The sequence below is a fragment of the Sinohyriopsis cumingii genome, chromosome 1, assembly GCF_028554795.1.
Source record: "Sinohyriopsis cumingii isolate HCF-2022 chromosome 1, ASM2855479v2, whole genome shotgun sequence".
Classification (NCBI taxonomy): domain Eukaryota; kingdom Metazoa; phylum Mollusca; class Bivalvia; order Unionida; family Unionidae; genus Sinohyriopsis; species Sinohyriopsis cumingii.
In genome coordinates this window covers 32,235,548-32,259,513 of record NC_142961.1, presented here as the reverse complement: position 1 = coordinate 32,259,513, position 23,966 = coordinate 32,235,548, and the positions used below count along the sequence as shown (strand labels likewise).

Sequence of the window (23,966 nt, the reverse complement as noted above, 5' to 3'; positions counted from 1 at the left end):
ATGTTACATTTTCATGGATCCTATATTGCCAATGGATTTTGTTATAAAGTAAAATTTCCACATACCATGTACTGTCCCAGATTCTGCCATAGTGCTGAATACCCAATAATGTCCAGGATTCAGCCATAATGGTAAATTTTCCCAGACCCCATACCATAAAAGGTTGCACTAATATTCAGTTCCCATGGATCAAACACTATCTCCCCTACTATGCTACTCCCTCGACGGAAAGCCCCAAATTGTACCATTACACTACTCTTATGTATTAACACACCATCGGACACTGCTCAGTTTAATCAATACGGTTGTATTATCAGCGTGTGGTCTTCACTCATTTGTTTTTGCATATGCAAATTAAATTGATTCTAGTGTACTTGTGGTGAAAGTTTTTCTTTGTATCAGGGGCGAAGGAGGAATTTTCTTCTTCTTCTTTAGTATATATATATATATATATATATATATATATATATATATATATATATATATATATATATATATATGCATGCTGGTGGTGCATTAAGTTAATATTTAGGGGCGGTTTGTGATTAATTTTGGGTTAGTAAAGCTTTGCAATCTGATTAAAATCAGATCTCCACTGTCCTACGTGAACATCTGACAGGGGTCATGTTCTGGTGGCCTTAAAATTATCCACTGGAAATGCATCTTTCACAGATCTGAAAGTGAATCAAATCGTTCTGCGGTATTCTGCCATACTGCTCAGTCTCCCAAACTAAAAGATATAAGACTTCATCTGATTGGTTGATAAAATTAGCGAAGTTGCTGTCAGGTCTTCGTGTAAGGCACTGGATATCTGATTTTAATCAGATTATAAAGTTTGGCCTGTAACGAGCCTATGCAGGATCAAAATATAAAAATATAGGACTAACTTCCTCCTCTTCTTTTGATCAACTCCCCACTGTTTACCTCCATATAACAAATTAAGTTATATTATGTGGTGATGGATTTACACATGCACATGCATAACTCGTCCCAGGTTTTGTGTGCCACATCTTTTACAGTACAACTTTTTACAGTACAAATCTGTGTGCAGGACGAAAGCAAAGCCTACACATTGGCCTTTTTCCGCGCGTAGTAGTAGTGATATCCGCAACGTTAAAGTGCTTCTCTTCCCGTTTGTGTTTGTTCAAGGCTGCCCTAAACCAGTCGGAGTTTTGGCAACCATGAAAAGAAACATGAAGATGTTATGGGACGAAATGCAACGTCCCGCCGATCAAGAGTTGAACACCTTAAAAAAGATGATAATGATGCCAGGAAAACTCAAACAACATCTGTTATTGAGATTTTTATGTTTGAGCATTCTCATTTTAATATGGATATATATAAATGGAGGTTTGTAATTATTAGGTTTATAATAACCTATTTTCGAGCTAAGTAACCCAATTTCGTGATTACGTACTTGTGTGCGTAGTATTTTAAACAACTATTCATAATTTAAATTAAATCGCAGAAATGCATTCTGTGTAACCAATAATAATTTTAAACAACTCTTACTTGGCAACTAGAGCATGTAATGTGCAAGTCATGCAGGTCGTGTAGGCGTTCTGTACCGACTGTTTCCGTAATGGGTGTAAGTTTTAGAATTTGATGACACATATATTTAAATGGCGATTATTCACGCTTATTTCAGTCATATACAGCCATATTCTTTAGAAGGTGTCTATATACAAAACCAGAGATAATGTTGACATGTTAAGGGAACGTTTTGGTGGAGTCCAACCTAAAGGTGTGGTCCAGTACTAACCAGATTGAATGCTGTGCACAGTGATGTCACAATGAAAGATGCATATGTTACAAAAATATTAGTACTACCCTGTTATTTGTATGACTGTTATTTGTATGACTTATCTCCATTGTTAAAGTCAATAGTTATCAGTGGTTATTGTTTAATTTAAGATGAGTAAATGCACATATATGACCATCTTTACAAACACTTTATAAGGGATATTTAAAAAGTTCTGAATATCGGTGCGCTGTACAACAGAGTTCTTTATTAGTGAACAGTAAATCAGTACATTTCCTTAAAGAACACCCTATGCACCTGTACCCACTTTCTCAGTTTGATTATCCCTCATTAAATGCCATTTTGTTTTCAAATTTTGGTATGTTGTCCATGCACTGGAAAACTGAACTTCTAACTGCATGGTGGCTTCAAATCATCAGCCTATGAGTGAATATTTGATAATAATATAGAGCCAAAAATCACATGTAGCTGCATTAAGGCTATTTGGAGAAAGTGGCAAAGTTTAGTTGCTGTGCTCCTTCAGGAGGTCTGTCATGATTTAGGCACATATATGTTGTCCATGATACTTTGGGTACTGGTACACTGGTTTGGTTCCACAACGTTTTGTATCACTTTGAAGGCTTAAAATGTCCAGTCACACTAGTAAAGTCAGCCACAGGTACTTGGATGACCAGTCCTTTTGCATTGTGAAATAATGTTTCAGAACTTTCTTGACAGTTCAGTTACATCAAAAACAATTTTTTGTTTTTGCATTTGATCCAACATATTATCATTTTTTTAAAAGTGTAAATATTGTTTCCAGTTTTTATATAAATGCAGTGATGCTTGAGGAAATGTATGTAAGTCTAAATTGCAGTTGAATTGTGTTATTTGTATGCATAGTTTTAATCTTTGTTTGTGTGGTCTTGTGTTACTTCTTTGGGAGCAGCAATAACATATATTGGGTTCTGAAAATAACCATGTGTATTCATAAGAAATCTGCATTTGTATGTTATGCTTCTTATATGAAAATTGACACTGAATTGAAGGTAGAAACAGTTTAACTGGTTTGGAACTATTGTCTTATGAATATTCAGCATATGTAACTTGTTTTTTTGGCTATTTTTAACTATTTAGAAATAGTTCTTAATTGCAGTGATATTAATAATTAAAACATAAATATATTCATAGTTTACTCTTATTGGAACTCAAGAGTGTTGTCACAGAAATAGCAGTGTTAAAATAAGCTCTATAACTGCTCAGTCAAAGAGTTTTATTACATTACATCACAGAAATAGCAGTGTCAGGTTAAAGTAAGTCCTAGAACTGCTCAGTCAGAGAGTTTTATTACATCAGAGCACATAAATAGCAGTGCTAGGTTAAAGTAAACCCTTGAACTGCTCAGTCAAAGAGTTTTATTCCATTACAACACAGAAATAGCAGTGCCATGTTTAGTAAGTCCTAGAACTGCTCAGTCGGAGTTTTATTTCATTACAACACAGAAATAGCAGTGTCAGGTTAAAGTAAGTCCTAGAACTGCTCAGTCCGAGAGTTTTATTACATTACAACACAGAAATAGCTGTGCCAGGTTCAAGTAAACCCTTGAACTGCTCAGTCAAAGACTTTTATTCCATTACAACACAGAAGTAGCAGCGCCAGGTTAAAATAAACCCTTGAACTGCTCAGTCAAAGAGTTTTATTCCATTACAACACAGAAATAGCAGTGCCATGTTAAGTAAGTCCTAGAACTGCTCAATCCAAGAGTTTTATTCCAACACAGAAATAGCAGTGCCATGTTAAGTGAGTCCTAGAACTGCTCAGTCAAAGAGTTTTATTCCATTGCAACACAGAAATAGTAGTGCTCGGTTAAAGTAAGGCTTAGAACTGCTCAGTCAAAGAGTTTTATTACGTTATAGGACAGAAATAGCAGTGTCAGGTTAAAGTAAGTCCTAGAACTACTCAGTCAAGGAGTTTTATTACATTACAATGCAAGAATTGTCATCACATTAATAATTTAAAAAATTTAATATAGTCTTGAACAAATGGCTGTTAAAAACCAAGGGTATAGTATGTAAAAGGTAGGTTCCCCTTATCAGAACTTGTATAGTGGGGACAGAAATGGAAGCACCTGGTAAAATTTATTTAATCAGCTGATCAGTCACAATGTTTTATTCCATAACAGGTATTTTTCTGGGAGATTGTATGGTACTGTATTTTTTTTTAAATGTGTGTAACTACTTATTTAAATGCTTGTTGTTAATCAGTACAGAATTTTAGTTATTTAATAAAGTGTGTGTGTGTGTGTGATTTGGATTTTTAATGTAGCTTTTGAAAAATGTAGTCACATTGTTATGATGTCTGCAATGTGGCAGTTTATAGTGATGTCTAGCACTGGGACATCGTGCTGCAGACATATAGCATGATGTCCCACCCAGTCACATTATTCTGACACCAGGACGACCAGCCCTAACACTAACCTGTTAATACTGAGCACCAATTGAGACAGCTGCTATTACTATTTTTAAAAGTCTTTGGTATGACTGTTGGGGTTTGAACCTATGACCTCCTGCATCTGAGGTGGATGCTCTAACCACTTAGGCCAACAGAGGGGTCCATTTAATAAAGTAATCACCTTAAAACTAATGGAAAACATAAATCATTTTCATTTTAAAAAGGCTCAACCAGGATATTAAACCAGTAGATTAAAAATTTGGCTTCTCAACCAGTAGATTTTTATTGATAACAAATGGATTTTGTCTGTTCAAAATCTGTATTGTCAGATTGTAATGGAAAATGCTACAGTAAAAATGAATACAACCAGTTGGTGTATTGTGAATGACATGAAAAAGGAAGAGTTGTATATCTCATAGTTCACTACAAATATCTTTATATATATATATATATATATATATATATATATATATATATATATATATATATATATATATATATAAGAGTTTTAGTTTCCTTCACAAGATAGAGACTTGTGACCACAAATGACATTGTGATCATAAAGTTTCACACTTTGCATGCTCTCAGTAGTTTTCTGGTCCAGATTTTCCTTGAATATCACTTTGTGATTTGTGAAGAATGGAGAATCGGCTCTCAGCATCAGCATTAAAACTGGTAATGGCAAAGCAACTACACTTGTCCTGCAAAGAAGTTGGTTTTCCTGTGGCTAGTTTTTTAAGGTTGCTGATAGCATTCTAGTATCCCTTCAAAAAAGTTCACCAAGAGGAGGAAGCTCCTGAGTTGGATTTCAGCTGTGTTCCAGAGTCTCATATTATTTAACTGGTGGTTTTTTAACATTATCAGAAAGCACGTGTTTGGTATTTTTACATGAATTGAATGCACAATATATGAATTGTCTAAATACTCCTCTAAAAATATATTGAACAAAGCAATATCAATTAAGCAATACAAAAACTTAAAATATTAAAGTGTTTCTGCCAAAAATCATTGTTTGGTCAGTCTGTTGTATCTCACCTCCACCAAAGGTCAGCCAATTTTTATTCAAAGACTCAGAGGCCATCATGGATCAATTTGGATCCCTTAATTGCTTTTAAGAATTCAAAAAGCATTCCACATTTGGTCTTAAGCTCTTCAGATTGCAGCAATAAGGTAATTAATTAACAGCTTCTTGCGTACACATGTTAGCCTTCTTAAGCCTTTTACTCAACTACACATCACTGCACCAGTATAATATTTCTGGTCCCCAAATAGACTGGTTCCCACCAATTCTGTAATGGGTGAATAGATTGCATAAAAATTCCATTTTATAAAATAAATATTTTAAAATCTTTAATTTTTGGAAATTTCAACTATAAAACAGTGTGATATAGATGGTCATTAAAATGGTGTTTTTGTTCTACTGCCAATAGAATCACATGTATAGGCAGTTGAACATCAGTCCCTTTAAGGGACTCTTGATTTAAAATCTTCCAGAGATCAAATATGTGTAAAATTCATGATAATTAAATTGTTTTATCCACCAGACGATAAAAGATGTTTAGGAAATTGACTAGTTTGTACTACTTATTAGTGAAATTTTCTGCTTTAGGTTTGGTACCATTTTTCCTGAAGAGAAGCATCTTGCCTGAAGAGAGTGGAAGTGGTACTAGAGTGCTGCAGTACTTCACACATGCAGACAATGATGGCTTAAAAATCAGATGGGCGCATGGAGTTAACACAAAGCAGGCTCTTGAAAGAGCACTTGAGAGTGGTTAGTTGTTCATTGGGTTAAGAATGTTTCTCTTGCTACCTAAAAAAGTGGTCTGAAAAATCAGTCCCCTCCCTTTCTATTATATGGCCACCTTAAGCTGGAGATCAAAATGTTGTGATGTCTGTCTGTAAATTCATCCTTATGTTTCTTTTTTTGTTTATGCACAATAGCACAAGCTCTTCACATTGACCATTACCAAATTTGTAAATACATGTAGCTTGCATTGGAGGTAAGGAAGAAACCAGTCAGTTTTGGGCATAAAAGAGTCAGAAGTAAAGGTCACAAGGGTTGAAATGAGGAAAACTGTTTCCACATAATAACATGACATGTACACCAGATACCTTGACTAAACTTTGTAAGAATGACAGACATTGACTTTGGGATCAAATGGTGAAAGTGAATCGAAAATGAAAATTGGTTTCCACACAATATCTCACCTGTTTGATATTTTGTTTCAGCACAATAACTGTAGTTTTTCACTATCTTTCATTACCAAACTTTGTAAGTAGCTTGCATTTGAAGCAAGAGAGAAACCTATCTATTTCAGGAAATAAAGGTCAGAGGTCAAGGTCACTGGCACTAAAGAATAAAAACTTTTTCCACATATTAACTGATATACCAGATTTTGTAAATACTTTGCATATTTGAGATAAGAAAGACTTATGGATGATGGGGTCAAAATTTCAATGGTCATAGTTTCAGTTAATGTTGGGGCCCCGAGTGGCCTATAGTGCTCACCGTTCCGGATCACTGCCATCTCACCTCTGTCTGCGTGGGTTCGAGTCCAAGGCTTGGCTAGCGTGGGCATGTGGGAAAGCCTGCCACTAGCTTCTTGTGGGTCGGTGGTTCTTCCCTGGGTTTTCCAGGGTTCTTCCTCCACCAGTTATACTGGCTGCCATGTATAGCCTATCTTGTGCTGAAAAATGGTGTTAAACCCTAGAACAACAACAACAACAACAACAACAGTTAATGTTAGTTAGAGTCAGAATAAAGGGGAGGAATCCTTATCAACTGTGATTCATTCGTGACAGTTTCTTTAGGTTTCATTATAATTATAGAACATTACGTTAGGTAGGACAGGAGTAGTCCTTTTGTACTGCACCTAAATCTCATGTAGCAAAGAAGAGTATTAATATACTTGTTAGAGCTGATCAGTTTAGTCACTGTTTCTGAATTATAAGATATTTCTTTGATTAAAAAACATTTATAGCAAAAAACTTAAAAAACACTGTAGAAGAAAATATCTTTGTCTCAGAACATCAATAACTTCAGTGATTTGGGTGTTGCTTAAAACAGAAATAATCAGTGTTGTTTCTTGCCTGAGTGTGTCTCCAATTCACAAAAATTTCATAAATAGAATTACATTTGATGGCAAAACTGGCACATGTGAGTACATCAGCATAAACAGCTGGGTCACTGTCATACCTTACACACACAACAACTTAGTGACATTCTAAAGATGTGTTGTCAATGTATCAACATAAACAACTAGGTCACCCTTGTACATTACACATGCAACAACTTAGTGGCATGCTAAAGAAGATGAGTTGTCACTGTATCAACATAAACAACTAGGTCACTCTTGTACCTTACACACACAATAACTTAGAGACCTTAAGGAAGATGTGTTGTCCATGGTAATTACATCATCTCACAAATTGTATTATTGGGTTACAATAAATTTTTTGAATAATTGAAAAAAATCTTTGGTTGCAGAGTATAAGAAAAGGGAGGTGTGAAACATTATTCTTTAACTTTTGACTTTCCCACTGTTGAAATTGGCAGTCACCAAAATCTCCAGTGGTGATCAAAATTCTTAGATGATGATTCATGTCAGTTGAACATTTTTAGGCTTGCTAAGTTGTTTGCTGATGTTTTTCTTATAGTTATGCAGACTGCCAGTGTAACATAAGTGTTTTTAAGGTTGTATAAATCAGAGGTCTCGCAAGGATTTTAAAATGAGGAGTCCAGGACTCCCAGTTTGGTAAAAATAGCAGTCCCACCAGCAAATTTTGCAGTCCTCTCCCGGAAAATGTGTCATTTGCAGATTAGAAGAACTATTGGTTAACAATGAGTTTAATTTCCACATTGTTTATAACACTGACATATCACTTGTTTGTCTATCAGAGTGTGAGTGAATTTTGTCAATCTAAGGAAAAGTCTTATTCCAAACACTAAGCCAGGCATCACACGCTATCTTACACTTGGCTACTGTCCCATCCAAACTGTTAATTATAGCAACTTAGCACTCGTCTGAATCGCATTACAACCTTTGTCAGTTTTCTGTTTAACCTGGCTCAGCTCAACCAGTCTAGTTACCGAGTGTGCATTTCTGACACACACAAATAACAAAGGCTATTCATCAAAAATATGGTTAATTTGTATTTTGCATTTTTAATAATAATTATAAAAACAAGATAAATCACTTTGCATTTCTTCTTAAATGCTTCCAGATTTAATTACCATTATTAAACCAAATATCCAGGCAAGAACCCTAGACATATTCCATCCCTCAAGAAAAGAATTTAAAAAAAAATAAATAAAAAAAGTAAACAAATTCCAGATTTATGACTAATGTGACCTGATTACATTTTAGTTCATTCATTGCTTGAAAATGCTATTACATTTTTAGAAATATAGCAGATCCACTATCCAGTATGGTTGCCTTTTCTTTCATTCATTTGTGGATATGAATCAGAATTTGAAGGGGCCCCGAGTGGCCGAGTGGTCTAAAGCGCTCTCCGTTACGGATCACTGCCATCTCACCTCTGTCTGTGTGGGTTCGAGTCTCGGAATCGGCCAGTGTGGGTATGTGAGAAAGCTTGCCAGTAGCTTCTCATGGGTCGGTGGTTCTTTCCGGGGTTTTCCCTTGTTCTTCCTCCACCATTAATACTGGCCGCCATGTATAGCCTATCTTGTGCTGAAAAATGACGTTAAACCCTACAACAACAACAACATCAGAATTTGAAAAGATTCACAATTTTATAGTGAACCATTTCAGTGGGTGCATAAAAGGTGAAAATTAAAAATCAAAGGTGTAATTTGGTTGTATGTTACTGAAGCCTCAGGAACATCATTGTAGGCAGGGTCACAACTATATCATCACAAGCAGGACAGTAAATGTACATGATTGAAATTGTATGCACAATTTAAGGAAAAAAAATGGGATAAGTGCAATAGCACTTGGTAGAGATAGAGAGAGAGAGAGAGAGAGAGAGAGAGAGAATCCCTGCAACCAAGACCTTCACATTCTAGTCCTGAAACTACAAAAATTGAAAAAATACAAATCTTACACAAAGTTGCTCTGGGCTGTTCCATTAAAACATGCATGGGATCCAAGGAAGGCATTTTTAAAGTGGGGTACTCACACTTAGATGCCATTTAGAAATTTCTTATCATTTTAATATGAACTTTGTGAAATCAAAGTACCCTGGCATATATTTTTTTTTAAAGTGCCTTCCCTTGGTACTATGTATGTTTTAATGGAACAGCCCTCAGTTGCATTGACAGTTGACATGTATGCTGTAATACAGTTAGAAAATCTACACATTTCTGTTATTCTAATCTTTCTCAGAGTGAAGTTATACAGGATCAAGATTTCATAAAGTTTTAGCATGGTTTCAAATTTTGTGCTTTAGCAGTTTTATGACTACATTTTTCTGTATTTTGGACTTGTAAATTGTTATGCACCCTCCTTATGTTACCCGGTGTGTCTTTCCATCTATTATCAATTTCACTTCTGCACATTTAACAGACTTGTCTGCCATCTACAGTTAAGAAACTTTGTGGATGACTTGAATGTTGGGTACAGTTGAACCCTATTGCTTGACTGAAGGAAGAAACGAAACTGAAATCTCCTCCTTCTACAGTTACCAAACTTTGTGAATGGCTTGCTTGGGCTAAGGAAGAACCCTATCAATTTAGGCATCAAAGATAGAAGAGCATGGTCTGAAAAGCAGCAAAATGATTTCTGTATATTAACCTGGGTTCTCCTATCCACAGACATCTTTCTTCAAAACTCTTAAAAATTTCCTGTATAGTTTGCTGCACATAATGACTATCTGCTCTTTGCAATCAGGGACCAGCTCCATAGACCCTCATATTTTGTGTAGTGACTAGTTATTTTCTGGCGGTGAATGTCTTGTGTATTATTATCTAGCTTAATTATCTATTCACTAATAGACAAAATCACACATGGCTAATTGTCTTGAACAATTTCACTTAATCTCATCCTTTCTTTTCTTTCTTTCTCTTTTTTTCTGCTATATGTCTCCATTTGTCTATCTACCATATGCTTTGTTTATTTTTTAAACTCACTGACATGATTCTTGAACATTAAGACCACCATCTATAAAGACCACTTTTATGTGGTCTCTGGATTGGTCATTATACATGGGTTTGACTGTAATTCAGCATATGATTGGTTAATAATTTATATCTAAAACTATGTAACAATTTTTGTCAGTACTATTTTTGCACTGATTAAAATAGAAGTTTTATAATTGGTGCCATGAATTTAAAAATGTAAAGAAACAACGCTTCATCTGATAAAACAGTGTGACCCATCAAAGGTGTAACCACAAATGAAAATGTTAGAAAAAATGTCATTAAGTACAAAAGAACAAAATTGTTATATCTGTGAAATTTATTTAACTCTTTCACTTAATCAAAATTAAAACCATACTTTTATGCTTCAAGCTGAAATCAATATGGTGGAAGGGGATGTGATGCTAAAGGGTCAGGGCACAAATGTCAAGACCCTCATTCCCGTGATGGCTCACCTTCCTGCCACTGATGGAGAGATGGCTCTAGATGAGTGGGTAAACAGAGTGCTCCAAACACCTCGAAAAGGATTTAAACTAGACTTTCAGACTATGGACTCTGTGGAGGTGTCACTGCAAAAGCTACATGATATGAAAGACAAGGTAATATTCTTAGTGAGTTTAGTAAATCATACTAATATTAGATAATGTTTTATGCATTCAATGGCTCTCTCATCTTTCGAGACAGTTTTTGGGGTCCATAACAGCCGATTTAAGTATAGCATTAAGGATTGAAAATTATATGAATGCTTGTGACCATAATGGGGAGGGGAGTGGGGTTAAAACATTGTAATAGTTTTAGACTAAAAGTATATACCTTTCTGTAGAAAAATAAGTTTTTGACTCTGAGCTCTCGACCTTTTCACAAGGTCTTCATCAGAGGAATGACTAATTCTGGACTGGAGTCACATGATCAACTAAATGTTGCTCACATGACAAAATCTTTCTGTACAAAGGTGGAAATTCCAATCCAGAATCAAAGTTCAACACTGGCTCACCCTCCATGATTTCAATAGCTTCCCATATTTTTCTCCTGAGGGTATCATTCTGCCTACCAAGTACTCTGATGTTATCCCATATTCATTGCAATGTTCACCAGCTGCCATCAGGGATTCTTTGTTGGTGTATAAAAGTTCTTTGGCTCTTATTTCAAGACTTTTAATGGTCTCTCCAATGTGGTCTTTTCCACAGTTATCATACTGAGCTTATACATGATTGATCACTTCTTACTGAAAGGAGTTTACTCTTTGGGATGTACCAGTATTGAGTGGATGGTGTTTTAGGGTTTGTGGATCATATTAGCTCCGTTTTGGACTATTTGTAATCCTTCGGAGAGTCCAGCATTATATGATAAAGGAACAGTTACACATCTTTCTCCTGTTTCCTTCACATGTTTTAGCTGATCATGTGACTCATGCCCAGAAGTCATTCTTCAGATGATGACCATGTGAAAAGGTTGAAAGCTCAGGAGTCAAAAACTTATTTTGGTATCTATACAGTCTTGTTAACTGCAAAAGTCTGTAACAGATAACAATATTCTTTCTAGTAATAATTCTGGTTTATTTTACACTTATAGTTTATTTTATACATTATGGTATTTGTAGGAAAATAATCTTTTACATAGGAAAAATCTTTATATTGTTTTCTTTCAACTCTTATTACCATGCATTTGATGGACTAATTAAAAAATGCAATGGTTTAATTTTAGTGATGAGATCCATAGTGGTACCACATTGCATCCGGAATTGTATTATAATGAATGGAGCAGGGATCGTCCTGGGCTTCGCCAATGTCGCAAATTGCGATTTTTTTTCCTTATTGGCGACAAAAATATCCTATTTGGCGATTTTTTTGGCGACATACTTTTTGGTTATTTAATTTGTACATACAATCATGGATTTGGACTGGATAAATTAAAAGGCAGAACGAAAGGAAGCCACAAACTTGACTAAGCAATGCATTGGTATCAATCTGTTACACAAACGATCCTTTGTTCTTATTGACAACCCCATCTTTACAGTACATTGTTACATCATAATCTGCTTATGCTGACATCTGGGCTAAGTACTGTATGCTGCGATACAGTCAATCATGCTACCGCACTATACCTACAACTGACTGACTTCTGAAGACGCGAATAGAACAGATACAATTAATTGTATGGCTAATCCTTGTTTTTTTTATACATATACCAATACAATAGTTTTGCTGAACCCTTCATAGAAAACTGATAAGCTTTGAAGTACCGACAACTGTGTATAAATACAAAGCAAATGGAAACAATCTAAATCACAATTACATCTGTCGCCAGTGCAGCATTTTACTCATTGATCTTTTCCTTTTGCCATCAGTCCTGTGTTACGGCTGCAGAGACTTAAACTCCGCAACAAGAAATAGCAAAAAAAAAAAAAAAAAAAAAAAAAGTTTTGCATAATTAATAATAATTATTTATTTCTCAAAATACAGGAGTGAAAGAATCCCTAAGTTGGGTGTGAATTTATGCTTATATATACGGTCCAATATTGCCAGGTGTTGACTCGTGTAAGTTTCATTCGTGGGAATGGAGATCCTATTTTTCTTGTCGAGAAAATTTATACAGCATTCAGTGATCATTCTTGGGATTTAGGAAGCAATTCGCTACAAGCTTTGTGAAGCTAGCCATAAAGGGGGGGGGGGCTGCTGAGAGGCTACTGGTGTCACCTGTCAGCATTGTAGACTGTGAATGTGGATTCAGTAAGATGAACCTCATAAAAACTGACATCAGAAATAAGCTCTGCATCTCATCTCTCGAGAATTTAATGAGAATCAGCATGTACAGATGTGAAAACATAGACTTTGAAACTGCATTCAACAAGTGGGCAGCCCTAAAATCGCGATGGATCTTCATGTAACACTTTGTAACATTTTGTTAATGTAACACTTTGTAACATTTTGTTAATGCTTCTTGTAATTAAAGTATTAACTAATCCATCTTTTGTAATTTTCATTTACATTAATAGACTAAATTAACACTTGGAAAAATGTACACTACTTTTTTTGGCGACACTTTTTAAAAATTGGCGACAAAATATTGAGGTTGGCGATTTTTTTGGCGACAGCTTTTTAAAAGCCAGGACCATCCCTGATGGAGGGAGAGCTACATTCATATTTATACTGTCTTTTTATCCCCTGAAGTTCCCTTGTGGGCTTTTTCTTTCCAAAATGCACATGAAGTATAACTTTGAATTTAAGTTGATCTTAACATTTATGATGCGTATGACAACTATTTCTTTCATTCTATGTACAAGATATTGTTATTTGGATAACATAGTACTGATTAATGACCTAGATTCTGCATCTTTGTTACCGCTATAAAAATTTGCAGTGGCTAAATCATTTAGTTTGATAGACATATCCTCTTAGCTCTTTCACAACCACTTTCACCGAAATAAGTTTTGATGTCTTTTTGCATGTGTGGCCTGCCAATCATAGAATTAACTTTAAATGATTTTTTCTCCAAAACTGCCAAACAGATTTTGATTGGATTTTACTGGAATGCCACCATTACTAAATAAAAGAAAGCCTTATGATGACTTTCTCTCCAAAACCAATAAAATTTGACATGTTGACTAGAAGCATGATGACATGAAGTCCTTGCAGACTTGCACAAAATGTTGATGTGTTATCAGATATGGTTACCATTAGCAACAATAGAAAAATCTATCCATTGTCTGCCTGCAGTAGCTACTTTTAATTTCTCAACAGCCTCATATGACTAATTTCAACCAAACTTTGCACAGAGCATCCTGGCTTAATGGTCTGTCAGGTTTTTATCAATGCTTTTTATCTGCCATCATATATGGATGTAATTGCAAAAAATATAAAATCTTTCAATGACTTCTCCAAAACCACTTAAAAGAATCTGACCTTAATGTCTGAAAGCATCCTTGCATCAAGATACGATTTTTAAGATTTATAAATTTGATGCCAATCAGCCATAACATATGGCCACTGTTACTAAAACTAGAAAAACCTTTCTATAACTCCAAAAAAATGGAAAAGACTTTGCTCATATTCAACAGAAGCATGTTTATACCAGTGATGCCAGCAAATCCGGAATGAAATCTGGTTGCAGTTAATAAAAATAGACAACCTTTAAATAACTTGTTTTCCAAAACTGCTGAACAGAATTTGCTTAAATTTAAATGAAAGCATACTGCCATGAGGATATTTTAAATGTGTGCAAAAGTATTGATCTGTCATTAGATATAGCAGCTGATATTAAAGATAACAAAAAATTAAATGACTTTTAAAGCTCATAATAGCATCCGACCAAACTTGACAGAATGTAGCCATGCATGAAGACCCTTCATATTGTAACAAATATAACAAATGTTACTATAGCTCTGACTGCTCCGGTAGCCTAGTGGTTAGAGCGCAGGCCTCGGATGTGGGAGGTCGTGGGTTCGATCCCCGGCCAAGACATACCAAAGACTTACAAAAATGGTACTAACAGCTACTTCGCTTGGCGCTCAGCATCAAGAGGTCAGTGTTAGGACTGGTCAGCCTGGTGTCAGGTTAATGTGACTGGGTGGGACATCATGCAACATGTCTGTGGCATGATGTCCCAGTGCTAGACATCACTATAAACTGTCACACTGCAGACATCCTAGTGATATGACTGAAAAATTGTTAAAGCTATGTTAAAAATCCAAACCTCACACACACACTAAAGCTCTGAGGGACTTCTCCAGAATCATCGACTATATTTGACTGAACTTCATCAAAAGCATCCTGGCATAAAGACCTTCAAGTTTGTACAGATACCAAATGTAGTCACTGTCTGAAGCTCAAAAACATTTTAGCATCTTTGTCCAAAATTACTGAATAGAATTTGACCAAAGTTCAGAGAAAGCATCCTGAACTGAATTTGATAAACTTGGACACACACATTGTTTTGTAGTGGCCTTTCAGTATTGGAGAAATGATGCTAATGTGCCATTTTGTATAGATGAAGATACAAACATTAGAGAAATGTTGAAACACTGGTTTTCATTAAGAAATCAACAGTACTGCAAACATTTGAAGAGAAAATATCATACTAAGACAAATTTCATGGCCTCTTGGGCTTCTTGTTCAGTATTTAGATTTTTTAAATAATATGATGTGAAGTCTGTTTTATGTGGCATATGATAGGGATATTAGATTATTCAGCTCCTTTCATGAATTCATTTAAAGTCCTAATTTTATTTAACCAGATCAAGGTTCCTGTATGGCTACATGCTGATGTTCATCAAGGCCCACATGGTGATCCACCAAAAGTTGAAGCTGTTCGATTCATCCGCACAATCCAGCGTCTGTTTCCAGATTGCACCCTCTCTCTAGGATGGACTTCTGGATTTCACACAGATCTCAGCCAGAGTGGATACACATGGGAGATGGTATTTGATATGTACTATTTTATCAACAAATATAGTCTGGAGAGAAAAGTGGTTTTCTCAGTCCGATCAGCCTTCATATCAAACTCGGTGCCACAATTAAAGTGGCTAATTGATAACACAGGTGGTTCCATATTGGTTTGGCACAGTCCAGAAAACATTCCACATGTGGGGGATTTGATGTACATTTCATACAAGTTTCCACCTTCTCAAACATTTTTTGATTTGAATCATGAAGAAATGGATGCATTTTTGCAGGAACATCGGCACAACTCTAGACCTAAGCTTGATACTCTGGTCTTACAACGAGAAACTGTAGTTTTTCACCCAGAAGCATGGTTGAAAATGGGTTTTCACATCCAGATTCACTCCATTCTACCTAGTACAGAAGCACTTGTGTTGACAAATAAGGTAGTATATGTAGTCAGTAAGACAAAATATCAGCCGAGTGACAAAATCAAGCTAATGGGGAGAATACAATTTCTTAATCCTAAAAATCTTGAAGCTGAGAAGGGTGTTACAGGACTTAGTATTTATGTACGGCCAACAGAGTACGTTGATTATGAGCGCATTGTGGGCATAAGATGTTTTCTTGGAATTGATGGCCAGATAGAAGTGGGGCCTAGTCACATGGATAATGTACCTGATTTCAGAAGATCACAAAATATCACTCCAGGCTCTATGAACTGTTATCGATTCACTGTCCAAAACACAGACAAAGAAATTATTTTCACAGTAAATGTTCAGCATGAATGCAACACATTACGTAGCAGTCAACCTGATCAACAACTTCATGCCAGGTTAACAGTACCTCTGCCACAGGGAATTCCGGATGGTGAATTCCCCTTCATTATCAAGCTAGAAGACAGCAAGAGGACTGCAGTATTTGATGAACTGACCATTAAATACATATCATAAACTTCGATGACATTTCACAGGGTTTAGGAGTATTCCAGCATTAAGTACCTGAATAAGTTGGCAATTAAAAATACCTTATGTAATCTCTTACGAGTCCAACTGCATAGTGCACAGACCCCAATCTGCCATTGCATAATGCACCAGAAGATCTGGGTCTGTGCAATTTGTTAGGAGTAAGCAGTAGACCCTGATCTGCAGGCACATTACACAACTGTAGATCAGGATCTATATTGTTCGCAGTTGGACTCTTATAAGCAAGTATATGTGGTACTTTGAATATAGTGAATCCTTTATTAAAATAATATCCCCATTTTCCTTTACTTTTTATAAAAAATTTACTCTCTGTCATCTCTACTTTTTCACAAAGGGTTGCTGGAAAGATTGGCCAAGATTGACATCTTAAAATTTAGCATGTATTTAATGACTGAAGATAAACACTTTTGCAAGATAAATGTTAAATTTAGACTTTTTAAAAGGTTCATAGAAGTTAAGATAAAGGTGAAATAATTAAAATCATTAAAATAACAAGTAGATTTAGAACTGATATTTTGATATGAGAGAGAGAGATGGATGTACAAAAGTGTGTACTTTGTGCATATAGTTGTTATTTATGTTTGGGGTGTATGAAACTTTAACAGCAAGGAAAAGTTACTTTGATCAAATAAAGGAGCTTGATTCATGTACTGTACATTCACTTTAATTTCCTAGCATTCCACCTCTATTTTTTAACAAATATTTACATGGTCTTAGAGATGAGATGAATGTTATTCTCATGTAAATCAAACGTGTGGATTGCATCCACTCAGGAGGACCAACTTAGTTTTACAGAGTAACTTCTTACATCTTAAACAGATTTGATCCTTGTACGATGGAAATTGCTGAGCTTGTATTTTTATATATTTGTATTCTAGTGATTATGTACAATTTTGTCATAGTAACAAACAACAAAAACACTTTCCATTATGTTTTTTTCTCTTCATTTGTCATAAAAACAAATCTTAGAATCATCTTTCATTCACTACAAACATTCCCTGGGAGCAATATTTGAATTTTCTTCATTCACCTCTATGTACATTATTTACATATCAATGTATAAAATTATGTGATGGGAGTTGATATTCTTGTATATGTGATGTACATTCCATTTTTCTTAGATTAAAATGCCTCTATTTACCTCTACCATTTTTCAGATACCAGTAATAGAGGCAGTTAAGCACCAGTTATGTATGGGTTGTGATTTACAACAATGGTATTAAATTTTCTTATGTTAGTGTAATTTTTGTGACCTTTTTTTAACAAAATTATGCTTTCAAAATTGTTATTAATTAGAATTATCTCATGTATTCATAACTTTTGCTGATGTAATTTTATAGAAAATGTTGTAATAATTAGATATATTTATACTGGTAAATGTATAGATGAATTCATAAACCTTATGTATTCTAAATGAAAGCAAAGCATTTTATTACATACAAGAGTTTCATTCATATGTACAACTAATTAGCATGCTTAGTCAGAACACACTGTGGCTTTTCTACAAAATTCCATCATGGAAATACTTTCATGCAGTGATGCAACATAAAATAAAAAATGGGAAATAACTGGAAAGTGGCAGAGGACTCAAATGTTTAAGCATTCTATGCAAAATAGAACTATTCAGAAAGCATTATACCTTTATAGAACTTTTTGCACAAATTAAGTAAATGAAAGCTCTTTAGTAAGAATGACCGCTCCGGTGGCCTAGTGGTTAGAGCGTCCACCTTGGATGCTGGAGGTTGTGATTTTTATCCCCAGCCGAGTCATACCAAAGACTTACAAAAATGGTACTAACAACTGCCTCGCTTGGTGCTCAGCCTTCAGAGGTTAGTGTTAGGACTGGTTGGCCTGGTGTCAGGATAATGTGACTGGGTGGGACATCATTCTACGTCTGTGGCATGATGCCCCAGTGCTAGACATCACTATAAACTGTCACACAGCAGACATTGTAGCGATATGACTGAAAAATTGTTAAAGGTACGTAAAAAATCCAAATCACACACACACTCTAGTGCGATTGTACTTTAAAGACGAAACATGTCAATGTTTCTGATATGGAAATGAATCATCTCAGTTGAGTCACATATAATGAATGTTATAATGGTGTATGATGCATCTATTGGTAAACAAGGTACATATATGGAGGTGTTTTCAGATCATTGGTGGAAGGTCCCAAAATGTGTTCCAGCTGGGCAGTATGTGTATGCAGTAGGAGAAGAGTTGTACTGTTAAATAATTTTAAATCCCTGAAGAATTGTTTTCTCTTCTTTTCTTGTACAGTTTCCACATTGAAATTGCTAGTATATATAACCTTTTTTACATGTCAGCCATGAGGCAAGAGTGCTTTATGTTTTGATATCAATCCATCAATTACAAAGTTTGTTTTTTGCAGAATGATTTGAATTGTCCACTCTCTAGAGTTATAAAACTTTGTGGATGGGTTCCACTGTATCAAAAGTTTAAAGGTCAAAGTTACCGTGACTAAAAGAAGAAAACTGGTTTTTGCACAATCAGCCGAGTTCTCAACCATCTTCAGTTAACAGATTTTGTGGCTGACTTGCACTTGGGGATAAGGAACAATCCAGTCAGTTTTGAAGTTGAAGGTCATGATCACAGTGGCTGAACGAAAATATTTTCTGCACAATTACTTAATTCTCCACCATCATGAGTTGACAAACTTGGTGATCGACTTTCACTTTGGTGTAATGAAAAAGTCTGTTGATTTCAGTGTTAAAAGGTAGAAGTTCAGGGTCAATATGACTGAAAAATGACAAATGGTTACCACACAATTACATTAGTTGGACATCACATACCTAAAATAAACATTGTGGCTGGCCTACAATGGGGGTAAGGAAGAGGCCAGTCAATTTTTGAGGTCAGAAGGTTGATCAAAGGTCACTTTTTCTGAAAGAAGAATGATTTTTGCACAATAGTTTTAGTTGTACATCAGAGACCTAACACAATTTTGTGGATGACTTGCACTTAGGAAGCCTACCAGTATTGGGGTCAAGGGTCATTGTCACTGTGACTGAAGGGGAATAAATGGGTTTTGGACAGATATCTTAATTATCAACTATGTACCTTGCCATTGTGTGAACAGCATATTTGGTATGAAAGAAGCATGTTGATCTTGGGGTCCAAAAGTCAGGGTCATTGACTGAAGGAGGAAATGTTTTTTGCATAGTAACTTCAGCATCTTGACCAGAGTTTGTGGAAGGTTTAAGATCGGGGAAATGGCTTATTTATTTTGTGGCCAAAAAGTCAAATGTCACGGTCATTGTGGCTCAAACAAAAATGTGTCTTGGAGAATAACATTTGCTTATTAAGGTGACAAATAAACCCTTAGATTCTGGGGTCTAAACGTACCACTGGTTATGGCAAGTCTAATAGAAACAGAATGGTTTCTGCATATTAGTTGCATACCTTGACCCAACATTGAGGTCATTGAGATCCCTTGCTCAGTAATCTCAATACCATACTAGTGCCAACACTAAAAACTACTGATCATTGGGCATACAGTGGTCCCCTCTTATACTTCAAAGCATTTTATATCTTTATTTAATATCTTTGTTTAAAAGTAACATTAATTGTTAAAAGGTTCTTCTTGTCTTAAGAATAGACTTACTTCAACTGAATATACATTAATAGTTCTTATTCTTGATGTAAGTATGATATGCAAGCAGGTATTTTTGTCATGCAAATTACAAAACCATTCCGAAACGTCATTTAAATCTTGGTACATACATAATTCTCTTGACATTTGCCCCATTTCTCCACTGCTGCTGAATAATCTCCTTATCAGTTATGATTTTTTATTCTAGTCTTTTCTGCATAAAATTTTTTTATTCGAGTCTTTTCTACATACAATTGTTTTGGCCACCCCCAATGTTCTAAAGTAAAATAACCAACTTTCTTCTGAAGTAATATACCTCTGTTTACATGACGACATGTTGGTGTTTGGTAATGATTTATTTGGATGTTGCTAACTGTATGTGATTTAATTAAGCAGATGAAACTTTTGTAGAGTGGATGAGATGCCTTCTTCATAAAGGAAGTGATAGATGTATTATCACATGATTTTCGGTCTTTGTCTGGTACCCTGTTTTGTTCAAGGTTAATTTCTGTGTGTGTTTTTAATCCACAAAATCTATATTTAGGCTATGCTGACCATGTTATGATCTTGACAATTACATCCAGTTGTAATCATCAAAGAGAAGAACAGATGTGTGAAGCCCAAAACTCTGTCATAACATTGTTGAGCCCATTTCCTGTAAATGTCGGTTTTTATAGATAATTATGTAATATTAATCTTAGTGTTACATGTACTTTAGCCAACACTTATTTCAGTAACGGAAACCTGACATTGGGAGACAGGTATCAACAGTAATCTGATTATTTACCTTACGATATGAATTAAATATTGGTTCTGGACACATTTGAAATAAAAAGTGACTGCTTGTGAGGGGAACATTTGACATTTTTGTACTAATATGCTGGCCGCAGGTCACGTTAGAAGGGTGGCCATTTTTGAGGGGTACTTTTGAACACAAACTCATCAGTGCCTAGGGATTCTGGCTGTAAGAAGCAGGTAGCCACTGGTAAGGGGGGCTGTTCAAGAGGGGGACCACTGTAATATAATATGCCATTCACAGTGCTCTTGCTTTTTAGGCACTGTATCTTGTTTTCTTGTACACCTGAAAATGAAATAGCTTACAATAAAAGAAAATCATGTGTTACTAGTTGACTGCCTGTTGTAATTGTACAAAGTTTATAGCCACTCATGGCCTGTGTGAAAGGTCTATGGTTGAAATAATTCAATCCCAGTGCTCCTGTGGATATGGTTATGTTGCAAAGAAATCATGCTTTGTTTGATTTTCATTAAAATAGAGACCATGTGAGACAAAAAAGTTAATATGCCTGGTTGCATGTGGAATAAAACTGCCTATCAGATAAATGTTTTCTACTTTCAGTGCTTTACTTTTCTAATAAATGTTATAGTATCATTTCCTTCATTGATTATTTACATTTTTAGAACTTGTAACTGGTAAAATACTCCCATTAGTATGTTTAGATACCATTAAACACTAATACTGTATACATTTATTCCTCCATTGCATTAGTTCTTTTGAACTGCATTCCAGTCCACCATGTCACGCATGTCTACTTCTGTCCATGCCAATCCAGAAGGGTTGAATTGTAGAGGAAAACCTGCCAAAATGACTGGCCTTTGTAGTTGTCCACTCTGGCAAGATTTGAACCAAATTCACCTTGAGACCATCTTATGAACTAGGATGATGAGCACATTCTGCATATATTTGGCCCTTGATCATATTAACATAGAACTTGCTAATGCAGAACCTTGTGAACACCCTGCTCATGCAGAACCTTGTGAACACTCTGCTAATGCACAACCTCATGAACACTGCTAATGCACAACCTCGTCATTACTGCTAATGCACAACCTCATGAACGCAAAACCTTGTGAATACTCTGCTAATGCACAACCTTGTGAACACTGCTAATGCACAACCTTGTCAATACTGCTAATGCACAACCTCGTGAACACTATGCTAATGCACAACCTTGTGAATACTCTGCTAATGCACAACCTTGTGAATACTCTGCTAATGCACAACCTTGTGAACACTGTGCTAATGCACAACATTGTGAACAATCTGCTAATGCACCTCATGAACACTGCTAATGCACCTCGTCAATACTGCTAATGCACAACCTTGTGAATACTCTGCTAATGCACAACACTGTGAACAATCTGCTAATGCACAACATTGTGAACATTCTGCTTATGCACAACATTGTGAACACTATGCTAATGCACAACCTTGTGAACACTGCCAATGCACAATGTTGTGAACACTCTGCTAATGCATAACCTTGTGAACACTGCTAATGCAAAACCTTGTGAACACCAACCTTGTCAACACTGCTAATGCACAACCTTGTGAATACTCATGCACAACAGTGTGAACAATCTGCTAATGCACAACCTTGTGAACACCAACCTTGTGAACACTGCTAATGCACAACCTTGTGAATACTCTACTCATGCATAACAGTGTGAACAATCTGCTTATGCACAACCTTGTGAATACTACTAATGCACAACATTGTGAACACTCTGCTACTGCACAACCTTGTGAACACACTGCCAATGCACAACTTCATGAACACTGCTAATGCACAACCTCATCAACACTGCTAATGCACAACCTTGTTAATACTGCTAATGCACAACACTGTGAACACTGCTAATGCACAACCTTGTGAATACTCTACCCATGCACAACCTTGTGAACACTGCTAATAGTTGCCTTGGAATAGGCATTCTGCTGGCTTGTGAATACCCTAGTTTGCACCTTTTTTAAATTTTAACCATATTTTCTCTGAAGCTTCAACTCCGCAAAGTCTCAGATAAGTTTGATGATGAATAGATTTTGACCTTTTCTTACGGAATTATGACCCATGATTAACTTAAAACATATTCTAGTTTGTCAACACTAATATTCAAACTTTCATTCATTTCAGTCAGATTGTGGCTTCACATTAACAAGAGCTTAAATGAGTTATATAATGACCCAAGTTTTAGTATATTTTATAATGTTACGGTTCTTGATGGACTTGTATAGTCATCCCACAGAACCTGAACACTCTAGCCTTCACATTTTATCTTTCATTTAAATCAAATTTGCTCTAAAGCGTAATCTTGACAAGGATTTGGTTCTTTTACAATAACTATTGATATTTTACAGAGTTAATGCCCTTGCACAACTTAGCCTGCTAATGGCTTGTTAACACTCTTGAAGTCATATTTTTTGTTTGATTTTTTTTTTTACTGCCAAATTATCTGAAAAGCTTTATTAAATGGTTGGTGAAGACTTTCATTCCCATTTATTATTGTTATAATAGTACTAACTATGAGGCTTTATGCTGCAAGATCTTATTTGAGAAAAATTTGATATGTATCATATTTTACAAAGCAATTGTATACAGATGACTTAGTAAACTCTCATAATACGTCCAGTTCATTACACTCAAGCTTTCTGGTGGTGGGTGATGGGTGACAATGGTTATGTTAGTGTCAACTTCTCATAATTTGGTACAAATGATGCCAAAGTGCAATACATTATAACTGCTGTTACCTTTAAACAACTTATAAAGCAACAGTGCTCCAAAGGACTGACACTGTAATATCTAAAATGAATTTCCAGGAATTAAAGAAAAGTCCACTTCTTTTTAATGGCTGAGTAATGAAATCATCTCTGACATTCTTGAATGACAAGATTTTCAAA

General features: G+C 35.5%; 1 protein-coding gene across 1 annotated transcript; it reads left to right on the top strand.

Moving 5' to 3' along the window:
• The first annotated feature begins 1,144 nt into the window (after positions 1 to 1,144).
• Positions 1,145 to 21,659, top strand: LOC149806651 (menorin-like). The gene is made up of 4 exons (XM_089956180.1): positions 1,145 to 1,350; positions 5,802 to 5,963; positions 10,662 to 10,888; positions 15,523 to 21,659. Exons 1-4 carry the CDS (start codon positions 1,182 to 1,184, stop codon positions 16,618 to 16,620), a joined length of 1,656 nt encoding a protein of 551 aa, XP_089812306.1. The 5' UTR covers positions 1,145 to 1,181; the 3' UTR covers positions 16,621 to 21,659.
• Positions 21,660 to 23,966: the final 2,307 nt, after the last annotated feature.

What these genes read in the sequence shown, in the direction of transcription:
- LOC149806651 (XM_089956180.1), top strand. Translation starts at nt 1,182, where the DNA reads ATGAAAAGAAACATGAAGATGTTATGGGACGAAATGCAACGTCCCGCC. An exon ending in ATGGATATATATAAATGGAG is followed by an intron (nt 1,351 to 5,801) that starts GTTTGTAATTAT and finishes TTTCTGCTTTAG; the next exon opens with GTTTGGTACCATTTTTCCTG. An exon ending in TGAAAGAGCACTTGAGAGTG is followed by an intron (nt 5,964 to 10,661) that starts GTTAGTTGTTCA and finishes TTATGCTTCAAG; the next exon opens with CTGAAATCAATATGGTGGAA.